Source organism: Salmo trutta, chromosome 6 (genome assembly GCF_901001165.1).
Source record: "Salmo trutta chromosome 6, fSalTru1.1, whole genome shotgun sequence".
In the NCBI taxonomy this organism is placed as follows: Eukaryota; Metazoa; Chordata; class Actinopteri; order Salmoniformes; family Salmonidae; genus Salmo; species Salmo trutta.
Window position 1 is genome coordinate 35,730,341 of NC_042962.1, and position 12,886 is coordinate 35,743,226.

The 12,886-nt window shown below is 43.0% G+C and overlaps 1 protein-coding gene across 1 annotated transcript in view; it reads left to right on the forward strand.

Annotated features, from left to right (window-relative positions):
• Positions 1-11,543: 11,543 nt before the first annotated feature.
• Positions 11,544-12,886, forward strand: part of LOC115195878 (zinc finger E-box-binding homeobox 1) — a 98,217-nt gene continuing 96,874 nt past the window's right edge. The window contains exon 1 of the mRNA XM_029756205.1: positions 11,544-11,619. Within this exon, the coding sequence (XP_029612065.1) occupies positions 11,562-11,619 (58 nt within the window). The 5' untranslated portion in view covers positions 11,544-11,561. The remainder of the gene's footprint in view (positions 11,620-12,886) is intronic.

The following is a 12,886-nucleotide window of genomic DNA, read 5'->3' on the forward strand; positions in this document are numbered from 1 at the left end:
CTTGACTCTTTTCAACTTTTGACATTTTCAGTGTATGGCTTGCGTTACTCCACGGAGTCTACGTATACTCAGTTGGTGGTCATGGTTTTACTCTTTAGGTGCAGGTCTGTGTTGAGTGAGTGTTTCACACAACTTACTACAAACTGTAAGTGATCATTTTGAAACCTCAAAAAACTAATTTAGTGCTGTAGAAGGTTTCTATCCCACTTCCTGTCAACCAATCCATGAGTTATTGGGAGAGGCCGGATTAGGCACCAATTATAGAATTCATGCACTGCTGAACTTCTATTTTTCCCCCGTTTACCATCTTTATTATGAATAATAAACGAGAATATCATTGTAGGATGTTTATTTCCAGCTAGCCCTTTGACAATGTTGTGTTATTACAGTCGTTTCCTGTTCTGGAATTTAAACTGTGGCTTCTGGTTTCCCTTACTACCCATACTCCCCGGCGGTCCTGTAACCCTTTCAGCACCTCACCGGTCAGTGCTTGTAAAGGTGTGGGTGGTCGGGCTCAGTCTTAGTCAGGGGTTTGGACCCTGCAGCGGACGCGTGGACTTTGAGATGTGAAATTGCATTAAGTCGCCAGTTTTAAAGTCATAATGGTAAGGCGAGGAGCCCAGGCAATCCTCCCTTTAATGAAAACAAAGCTACTTTACAGAGTAGAGGACCAGAGAAGGTCTGTTGGAGTTTGGCAACTGGGACTTATAAGGGGGAAGTTAAATGGAGGGAAACTGCAGTCATTCACATGCAGTTATGCCCATGGTCATCTAAAATGAACACATACTTTATGACTCGGCACACTACCTCCGTTACAACAGCATATAGAGTAAACATGCAATGACGGCACGGGAATGGATTTCAATGTCTTACTCTTGTGGCACAGAAATGGATTTGAAATGTCAGTGGAAGTTGTTTTATTCTACTCATCATAATCATACATTTGGCTGTTTTGTGTGGTCATACATGCTTATACCATGGTAACTGACCGTAAAACCATTGTGGAAAACCCTTTCCCATCGCCACAATAGAAAAAAATGGAGCTGCAGTCAGATACGCCATTTGGAAGACTCTTATTCAGCACGGTATATCAATATTAAAGTAAGGATGAAGGGAGAAAGAGAAGAGTGGTCTGGAAAAATATCCTTCCTTCTGCCTGTAACACCTGAGTAATAATTTCCTTCTCACTACATCTCACCCCACAGGTATTATTTCATCGCAGAGCGATTTTAAAATGTGAGAAGATGCCTCCAACAATAACACCTTGATATACTGAGCTTGACGTCTTTGCAAAACGTAAGGGTGGCCGTTCCAGCAACAGAAACAAATGAGCAGTAAAATACAACAGGCGCTCCAATAAACACAGTATAAATTTAAAACAGTGGTTTCCAGGGGACGGCTGTCTCTTTTGACAATCACAACAGGGGGAAGACTGGGGAAGGAAAGATTGTCTGGGGCTCAGTGTGTGAGGCACACGTACACACATGCATACACACACACACACACACACACACACACACACACATATGTATGCACACAAACACACGTATGCTTTCCTTCCTTGCCATACTCGAAAGCTCTAAAGTCTCCATTCATGACACACACGCATGTACCACACACTCTCACAGAGCGAGCGAGAGAGTGCTGTACTGAGCGGCCAAGGTAAGTATGTGTCTTGGATAGTTGGGTTGACAGACATTACTGTATTCACCCTGAGGTTAGAAGACCTCAGCCCCTCAGCTAATGACACAGTCAGTGTAAATTCATATGAGTGAGTTTGTGTTTGTTTATTTAAGTGTGTGTGTGTGTGTGTGTGTGTGTGTGTGTGTGTGTGTGTGTGTGTGTGTGTGTGTGCACGCGCTTGCGTGTGTGCATGTGTGTGTCTAGTTGGGTGATACTGGGCCCTTATCCAAAACCTTTTCATGTCTCATCTTATACAGAGAGAAAAATATGAGGCCATTTGAATGTGATTCCCAAATGAATAGAAGGTGGTGCACTCAGATGACCAGTGCTGTCCTGCATTACTTCACAATAATGTGTGAATGCCCTGGATCTTTCCCCCTGTCCTGACTCGGATTGTTTGTGTCAGTCAAATATTTCCTGGTGAGGAGAAAAATCCGTAGAGCAGAAAGGAAGGTAGCCAAGCGGTTAGAGCGTTGGGCCAGTAACCGAAAGGTCGCTTGTTCGAATACCTGAGGCTAAAAGGTGAAAAATCTGTCAAAGTGCCCTTGAGCAAGGCACTTAACCCTCATTTGCTTCAGTACTACTATTGCTGACCCTTTAAAAACAACACATTTCACTGCACCTATTTGGTGTATGTGACAATAAATAAAATTAGGTCATAGCAGACAGGAAGTGAGTTCAAAATGACCTGGCATTTAGGAGGGAAACGGACTAAGATTGAAATCTAGTCCTCAAACATTGTTGGGTTTGCAGGGTCTTTGTGTGTGTGTGTGTGTTGTGTTCAATAGTTATGGTATTTGTTCTGGAATGTCCCTTCCCAAGGGTTGGGTTTGACCTGTGAGACTCAGAATTTCTGTCCGAGAGTATGGATGAGAAACATTTGCAAGAGTATGTATGAGAAAAATGTGGCAATATGATTTGTTTATTTGTGTCATTTATTGTTTGTTTATGACAAACTATCCGGTAATATACATTGGTATTTTGGTAGTAGTAACTATTATTGCTTATTAGTAGGGACGTCAAAGGTTTTTGTCACTATGGAAGCTCTAGTCTAGAGCTCCCGGTGGTTAAATTGTATTTAGGACCACTTTCTTTACTCACTCCATGGTTAAAGTAGTACGAAATATATGTCGTTGTTGTAAACATTATTTTTGACATATTTTATTTTACGTTAATTTCCCCATGGTGGACAGAACGTGTTACTACATTGCGCAGGCTGACATTTTGAATTCGCCGGAATTAGCCAGTAGAAAGTGTTGTATTTCCTTCTGTAAGACTTGTTCTACTGGTTAACTTCAGCAAATCATATTCTCACATCGATTTCTAAATAGCGACAGGGGCTGGCTTTCATTTGAGTGATAATTTGACCCTCAAACCCGTATGTGTTATTAAGGCCAGAGACGTTTGTAGGAAGAGCTCCCCCATTTTTCTTGTCACTGTGGTCCCAGTTCCATTGGGCGGATTCGATTATGCTGAGCCGTGGGGCACCAGTCTATGGCCTGAGACGTGAACGGGCAAAATTGGTGAGGGAGGAGTGCTCTTTTCGAATCAAACAGTAGTCTGCGCCACTCAGTCATGTTGTCAACAAGGCAGCAAGGTGCGTCGTCCAGAAACATAACTATTTCCCATTAAAATATTTCTTTGAATTTTCATAATAGTTTTCATTGTGAAGGCAGATAAAGCATTTGTATTAAAAAGCAGAATCCTACTCATTACTCCACAAGCTTAATTACGTCGCTTTTGTTTTGTTCCGTTCCGACTTCGCCACACGGTTCCAAAAAAATGAATGCAATCAACTTTCACCCGGTGCAAAACACGTCTACCAGGGCGCCCGGGCCAGATTAATCGAATCCCCTCATTGATTTCAATACAAATATCGACATGAGTGACTAATTTGTGCACGCTATTGATTACAGTAGAACAAGCTAATCAATTCCAGTCTTGAGTGACTGCCTGGTAAATGTTGAGCAGTTTATAATGTACTAATTAAGCAAAATACAAGTTATCTGAACACAAGTGTGACACGTGTGTAGGGAGTCATTTTTATGTCTTGATCTTCAAAATATCAAGACATTTCAGCATATTGATTATGCATTTGGACATTTTAAAACCAGTGTTTTGACACTCGGCTATAAATAAAAAGGAATATAATTGGTACTTTAACATTATTTTCCACAGGATTCTACTTAATCAGGTAAAATCTACAGAAGGAGCCCAAATATGTGCTGTGATTGATTGATTTTGATGATATTATTGAAGTCTTGAAAATGAGTTTGTCTTGCCTATTATTGGTAATGGATCTCTCTATTATTATCAATAACCATCTTTGCCCCACCCGGGCAGCTGGGGGTGTGCAGTACACTCTCCTCTAGTTTGTTATCATCTATCACTGCAACTCTGAGTCTGGTGTGGTGATGTAAGGGATGTGTGGAGGAAGGCCTGGGCCTCACATTTAGCTGTGCTCTCCTGGGAGAGATTAGCCTGTTTAGGCTCTGGTGTCTCTCTCTCTATCACTGCCACACTTTGACTGCTCACTGCTGCTGGCCTCTCTTTGTTTGGAACCAATGGTGTGTTATTCTATTCTCTCTCTCTCTGCTCTCTTTTAGTGCTTTCTGTTTCTCTCTTCTTTGCTCTCTATTCCTCTGCTCTTGCTTTCCTTCTTATCACACATCCCCATTTGTCACTGTCTCAACCTGAACTGTTTCTATTTTCTGCTCACTCCCTCCCTCTGTTATCTTGAAGTGTGCCAACACTACCCCTTTCTCATTTTATATATATATATATATATATATATATATATATATATATATATATATATATCTCTCTCTCTCTCTCTCTCTCTCTCTCTCTCTCTCTCTCTCTCAAAGCTGATGCTCTTAACTGACAGCCCAGATGGCTTGGTGGGGACTGGGCCCCTCTCTGCAACCCAATCCCACACCAGGTCTCTTGTTCTGCTCCAGAGCCCTCTACTACAGGTCTATCCCAAAATGGCACCCTATTGCCTATATAGTGCACTACTTTTGTCCAGGGCCTTGGTCAAAAGTAGTGCACTATATAGAAAATAGAGTGCAGAGCCCTCCTCCACAGATCCCCAGGCCCACCGGCAGGCTGCTAGCTAGGTTCCTGCCTCCTGCTCTGGCTAGGCCGGTAGGAGCACCACTGCACCACACTGCTGTTAGCATAAAACTCCTAAACGACCCCACCCATAAGAGGATCAATACTAATTTTAAGGGAGAAGCATGATTCCTTCATGTAGTGGAGGAGGATGGCTTCTTATCCCCTCCTCCCCTCTCCCTCGCCTCCTCTCCCCCATCCCCTGCCTCTTTCTCTCGACAGGAGCCATTGCAAGCGGCTCTAGTCACCCTTTCATTTCTCTCACTTCCTGGGATGGGGTTAGTTAGTTAAAGACAATATCCTCTTTTATTGCTGATGTCATTATTTCTGTGAATTGTGCTGCTTTAAGAACATCTGTAGTAGGTTATGCTGTGTTGGGAGGATGTTCGTGAATTTTAGATTCATGAAAATGCTGTATCTTTCAATATCTGTATTATTAGCTACAATATTGCTTTTGGTCCTTGGTGCCAATTTTTTTTTATAAATGAAGTCAATGCATTGTAATTGACTTCTTTGAACCATCTTACTCTAGCTGTAGGGTCAACTTGAAGGGTGTATGTATATAATAGCATTACCATCAGTCTTCATCCCCCAGTATATGAATTTATCCTAATAGTTCTGCCAAAGAAAATCAATTGAGCTGTTTTATTCGAGTTGCTTTTAAACACACCAGAGAGCACTCTCCCTCTCTTCAGACCGTTTCATTATTGGTAGTCATATTATTAGTCTTTTTTTTCCACAGACGTTTCGTTTAAAAAATGACTTCACGCTAACAGTGGCATAATCCAAGGAAAATGGGAAAGATTTGAGAGAGTTTCCATTGGATAACAACCATCTCTTTTTCCAGTCAGTCGTCTTTGTATAGCATGAGCAGGGTATGAACAGGAACAGAACGTGGTTTAGCTAAACGCCTCATCATTGATCTTTGCTGATGTAGACTGTTTCTGGGCCTTTTTTCAGCAGAGAGGGAGGGTGGAGCGTGGGTGAAACCGTTCCTCTCTCACCTCCCCCCATCCCCTATCCAACATGGCCTGGCGGTTTGACTACCGTGGGAAACAGAAACAGGTTAGGAGGGACTCATTGGGTATGCTAAGCTATTATTCCCTGTCAGGACAACCCAGGCCCCACCGCATGGTCGTCCACTGTGGACCGACCACCCTGCTGAATTATTCAGCCTGCAGTCCCATAAACAGTCAGTTTTTCTCTAGTTTTCTAATTAATGTATGCAGGTGAGAGGGGACTCTTCTAGAGGTGTTTGACCAAACAGTGAATGATATAGGTAACATGATAATAGATGTGTTGTTAGTTACAAGCTGAACAGGTAAAATATCTTTGCTGTAAAACAATCTGAGTGTAAAATCTGTCTTATGTTTAAAAGCTGAAATGTAGTTTTTTTTACCTCTTGGCTCTTGGCTCAATTATACCAAGTAGACATAATGCCAAGCTTTCTCTCTCCACACAAAAGGAATGCCTCAGGTCTGTGTACAAGAAACCCTATAGTCTGTAGGTATAAGAATAGCTTGGCCAAACAGCAACAGTTGCTCCTGTGTGTGACCTATAATTGCCTGCCTATCATGGGACCTCAAGAAGAAGAATTTCATTTTGACCTTAGCAAGCAGGATTGTGCTCAATTCAGAATTGAATTGAGAATGCCTCATCAATTTCAATTATTGAATTGAATTTAAGTGGTAAACAGGATACAGAATTGCAATTCGAATTTGAATTAAATATAATTCAATTCAATTAAATTCAAATGTCTCTTCTATCCCCCTCTCCAGCGCTCGACATCAGTGGTCTAATAACCACCAGTCCTGGCACCATCATTACACACACCTGATCCCCATTATTATGCACACTTGGACCTCATCATCACCTTGATTACTCTCCCTTTATTTAGCCCTCAGTAGCCTCAGTCATCAGGCAGTATTGGTTTGGTCTCGTTTAGTACGCTTCTCCTGTTTTGTTTATCTTCCTTTTATTATTATTATTAAACTCACCTTCTACACCTGCTTCCTGACTCCCCGCGTATATGTTACAGAATACTGCCTCACAAATTATGGAAGCAGCAGAAGAGAAAGATATCTCCCAGACGGTCGGAGAACAGGGGCACCTACCCCACCAACACCATGATTAGCTAGCGCAACTCCGAATCCTCCACCCAAGAGGATTCGCCGCCAACTAGCAGAGGGCCTCCTACCACGAGTCGTCCCAGCAAGCCAGTCCCCCAACCTACCCAGCAATCTGCCCAGGGAGGCAATGCCTGACTGTACCCCCCGGACAAGTATGACTGGACGCCATCCAAATGCCGTGGCTTCCTACTCCAGTGCTCCCTCTATTTCGGCCGTCAGACGGGAGCCCCCATCACTGAGAGCTCCAAGGTGGCCACAGTCATTTCCCTGCTGACCGGGAGGGCGTTGGAGTGGGCTACAGTTGTCTGGGAGAGAGGAGAGGAAGAGCTGAGTTCCTACGAGAGGTTCATGGCTCTGTTCAGGGCGGTCTTCAATCATCCACCGGATGAGAGAGGGAGGTGAGCGACTATTCCAACTCCGGCAGGGTGCCCAGACCGCTGCTGTGTACACCCTAAATTTCCGGACCGTGGCAGCCTGCAGCGGATGGAATGAACCCTATTCCAAAGAGGACTGCGCGAGGAGGTCCATACAGAATTTGTGTGCCAGGACGACGACCTTTCCTTGGACGCGCTCATCGCAATGGCCATCCGTCTGGACAACCTTTTTCAAGAGCACTGGCACCTCCCTCACCCCTCGCTTACCTGAGGCAGAGTCTGAACCCATGGAGGAGGGCCCACACACCTCTCCATGGCAGAGCGGCGTCACCAAAGACAGCTGGGGCTGTGTTCCTATTGCGGCCAGTAGGGGCACCAGCTTCAGCGGTGTCCGGTGCGTCCCAATCCGGGGCCATGATAATCCGTCTCCCAGGGTAGGCGTGAGTATTCCATCATACTTTTTTCTGCCAAACCCTTCCTGGTTTCCATTTTACTGGCTGTCTGTCCCTCAGGTGTTGCCTCTACAGCTCTAGTGGACTCATCGGGAATTTCATCGACCAGGCCCTTGCCTCCTCCCTGAACATCACCTCGTACCCACTCTCCTCTCCTTTACCGGTCCAAGCCCTGGATAATCGACCATGGGGATCCGGCACAATCATGCACGTCACATATGTCAGTAACCTCTGGTAGCCGCTAGATGCAGTTGTAATAAACTTTGTGGTTTCTGTTGTCTTCTTACAAATGTAGCTCCATATTTTGAACAATAATATGACCACATCACTGAAAGATAAGACTCTCAGGAACATACTGTTTTCCTCTACTATTCCCACAAGCCGTTAGAACCAAGTGGACAAAACCAGGCACTAAATCAAACTGGGGGGAAAAGAACATCATCAACGATGAGGCTCTTTTTTACACAGAAGATTATACAACATTATTGCCTGATGATCTTCTGAACTTCCCAATACCTTTTTGATGCATTTCAGTCACTTAAAACCATACTGTCTTCAGATTGAAATACTGTCAAAAGTAATGTCAGACTGATTTGTAATAAACTGTCACAGCCCAAATTACAAAAACGTTTATGGTGGATCTCTAAACATACAGCCCAACATTTGTATCACAACTAAAGTTGCATAAATTGGGGTGGCAGGTAGCCTAGTGGTTAGAGCATTGGGCCAGTAACCGAAAGGTTGCTGGATTGAATCCCCGAGCTGATAAGGTAAAAATGTCGTTCTGCCCCTGAAAAAGGCAGTTAATCCACTGTTACCCGGTAGACCGTCATTTGTAAATACGAATTTGTTCTAAACTGACTTGCCTAGTTAAATAACATTTTAAGAAATACTCTAAATTAAGCATATACTGTAAGAGGACCTGTTTCTTTGTGAACCGCTCAATGCAGAATAGTGTGGGCATTCCCTCAAATGTATTTTATTCAGCAACAGTGCATTCGGAAAGTATTCAGACACCTTGACTTTTTCCACATTTTGTTATTCTAAAATGGATGTAATATTTTTTTTCTCTTATCAATCTACACACAATACCCAATAATGACAAAACAAAAATTGTTTTTTAGATTTTTTTACAAATTCACATAAGTATTCAGACCCTTTGCTATGAGACTCGAAATTGAGCTCAGGTCCATCCTGTTTCCATTGATCATCCTTGAGATGTTTCTACAATGTGATTGGAGTCCACCTCTGGTAAAATTGATTGATTGGACATGAGTTGGAAAGGCGCACATCTGTCTATATAAGGTCCCACAGTTGACAGGGCATGTCAGAGCAAAAACCAAGCAATGAGATCGAAGGAATTATCCGTAGAGCTCCGAGACAAGATTGTGTCGCCTGGCCAAACTGAGCAATCGGGGGAGAAGAGGGAGGTGACCAAGAACCTTATGGTCACTCTAACAGTGCTCTAGAGTTCCTCTTTTGAGATGAGAGAACCTTCCAGAAGGAAAACCATCTCTGCAGCACTCCACCAATCAGGTCTTTATGGTAGAGTGGTGAGACGGAAGTCACTCCTCAGTAAAAGGCACATGAAAGCTTGCTTGGAATATACTAAAAGGCACCTAAAGGACTCTCAGGAGTGGCTTCGGGACAAGTGTCTGAATGTCCTCTGGCCCAGCCAGAGCCCGGACTTGAACCTGATCTAACATCTCTGGAGAGACCTGAAAATAGCTGTGCAGCAACGCTCCCCATCCAACCTGACAGAGCTTGAGAGGATCTGCAGAGAAGAATGGGAGAAACTCCCCAAGTACAGGTGTGCCAAGCTTGTAGTGTCATACCCAAGAACACTTGAGGCTGTAATTGCTGCCAAAGGTGCTTCAACAAAATACTGAATAAAGGGTCTGAATACTTATGTAAATGTGATATGAGTGGTTTTTTTCTTCATAAATTTGCAAAAATGTCAAAACCTGTTTTTGCTTTGTCATTATGTGTAGATTGATGAGGGGAAAAGGATTTCATCCATTTTAGAATAAGTCTGTAACCTAACAAAATGTGGAAAAAGTCAATGGGTCTGAATACTTTCCGAAGTCATACAGTAGGTGGGGTTTAGATTTTTTTTATTGGAAAAAAAATGGTGTCGCGGGCCCAAAAAGTTTGGGAACCCCTGCCCTATTCCCTATATAATGCACTACTTTTGACTAGAGCTTTTGACCAGGGCCTTTTAGGGCTCTGCTCAAAAGTGGTGCACAGTCACACAACTCTTATCACCCACATGTTGCGTCCCAAATGGTTGCCATTGTGTGTCTGTGGAGGGTCAGGTCTGATTGGACACAGTTGGACCAACAGATTGTTTTGCCATGGCCCTGTCTTCCTCCTGTACGCTACACCTGGGTTCAAACACTATTCAACATTTTTCAAAATACTTTGAGCATTTGTTCTAGTCTGCCCATAGAGTGGAAGATGGGTGGGATTTGTAGTTTTGGAACTAGCCAGGCAGACTCAATCAGGCATAGATAAAGTAGTTGAGGTGATTTTGAATAGTATTTGAAACCAGGTGTGGGCCCCGTTGTCCCCAGCGCTGCAGTGAACCCTGGTGCTACAGGAGAACCGCCAGGCCTTTCTTTAGGTAGGAGGCAGGAGGTTTGAATCACCGCTGGGCGGCTGGCTGGCTGGCTGGCTGGCTGGTTGGCTGGCTGACGGTCTCATGACCCTCTCTCTATCTCTCCCTCTCTGCAGTCTAGGAACAAGCACATCGCATTCCTTCATCCTACACATGCCCTCTCTTCTCCCAGAGAGTAGGGTATGAGATTTGTGGAGAGAAAAGCTTGTTTAATGCATCATACATTTGATGGTGTCCAAAGCAAATGTATTCCAATTTTGGTAAAAAACCTCAAACATTCTTCATTTATATTATTATTTTTGTTAATTTTTTACAATAATTCTATGTAAAAAAAAAAAGATATATTTTTAAGACTTTTGCATTTTAAAATGTTTTTGGATTGATTAATCTTGCACCATGTTATAGTCAGTCCATGCAACCAAAAACAACACCCACTGAGGAGTGATATAACAGGTGCAAATAGCCATCTAAGCTCCACCCACCACTACATGTACCAGCTGTGTCACTGTCATATTTTTTTTTTTACATTTTAGTCATTTAGCAGACGCTCTTATCCAGAGCGACTTACAGTAGTGAATGCATACATTTCATTTTTTTTCTTCTCCATACTGGTCCCCCGTGGGAATCAAACCCACAACCCTGGCGTTGCAAACACCATGCTCTACCAACTGAGCCACACGGAACCTAAATTAAAACATAGGCTCCACTAAGGATTTTTTTGAACCGTAAGACTCACTAAAGTCTTGGTCAATTACTTTTAAGCTTCCATAATGACATGGCCCCAACCCTACCAGAAGAGTTTATATATATATATATATTATTTTATATTTTTATATAAGCATGTTGAAAAGTGCAATGATCACAGGCAGAAAGAAAGCATGGAGTTGGAGTTTAGGTTTTTTGGTCCTATGGTTTGGGTCACTAGGGTCCTTAACCTTAACCCTTACCCTAACCATAAACCGTACCTAACCTTAACCCTTACCTTAACCCTTTTAACTGTAAACTTCAATGGGATAGGGACGTCCCAAGGATTCCGGATACCATAGGACGCACCCTAGGGTTTGGGAGGTAGAAGGTAATGTCGTAAAGCAGAGTGTCGTAAACCAGGTGCAGGGAGGGGAGGTGAAGCGGGGGGAGTGGGGGAGAGAGAGGAGGTGACTCTCCAGCAGCATTTAGACACAGCGAAAGGATCATGGCGGATGGCCCCAGGTGTAAGCGCAGAAAGCAGGCAAATCCGAGGAGGAATAACGGTACGTAAAACTACTCCAATGTCCCTTCTTTTCGTGTGGTGAAGTGGACTAGAATGTGTTCTATCGAATTCTATATTCTCCGAAGACTTTAGTACCTCCGGAGTCCCGGTTTTAGTGGGTCAAAGTGCTGGAAAGTAGCAAGTAAGCGCACCATTATAGCCCTATGTGGCGTACCGTTATACCTGTCTCGCGACTCTCCCTCCGCCTAGCGGTTGAGTGCACCACCCTGGACCGTTATACGCACCTAATCCCGTCACTTCACTCGCTTTTGGCTTTTGTTTCCTGTTCAGTCCCTTTTCAATTCTATTTAAATTCACTTTTACATTTTTTGGGGGGTTTTCAATTTGATAGCTTGTTTCACGGTCTCTCGCCTTTGGGTAGCTTTTTAAAACCTGTGTCTGGGAAAATAACGTTACCTGGTTGTTTTTGCGGACTGCGGTATTTTTCCATCAATATGGAATATAGATTGATGTTCTGAAATGAGTGAATATGTGTATAAGGTTTATTTCTTCAATGTACTTTCGAGAAAAATAACTGTTTCTGTCGCTTTTCTCTTTGTCGCACCGTAGCAGGTAGCGCGAGCCATGACAAGACACTGTTGCTACATTGAGGGCTCGGGCTTTAGGAAATGTTTTTACTGTGGAAATTGTGCTGTTCTGCTGCTTCATATTATATTCAAATGCATGCTGTTGTGTTTATGTAGGCCACACATCTATTTTCTCACGACTTTTAATTGGAAAAGATGTGTAGGCGTGATGCACGCGTTTTCACAATTGACAATGGCAAGTGTGCATTACAAATCATTCGAAAAGTTATTGCTAAGATGAGTAGACAATATGCAAAACAAGGTAAAGTAGCTATAATTAATAAACATAAATGCAAATTAACTTAGAACGAAAAACGTTGTTTGTGTAGCATGCATTGTTGGGTAACGTTTCAGAGAATGGGAAGAATATATCAAGCGCTGTTTGTGTGAACAAGGCACAGCCTATATAAGGAGTGTGGGTTTACATCCACAGTCCTGCGCTGGGAATTCTGATTTTACACACTCAAGGTTTGGTGGCGTAGGAGCGAAACTTGAAGTTGGAGCCAATCTGTTCATCCAGAGTTTTTATACTTAAATCATTTTTGTTATTTTGTTTTTGTTTGTGCTTTTGTGTTTGTGTGTGTGGTTAAAAGGCTGCATTGTACCCAGTGCGTTTCTCGGAATAGTTTTTTTTCTTTTCTCGCCAGTAATTTAATCAATTTAATAGTGGAAGGCTTTTAT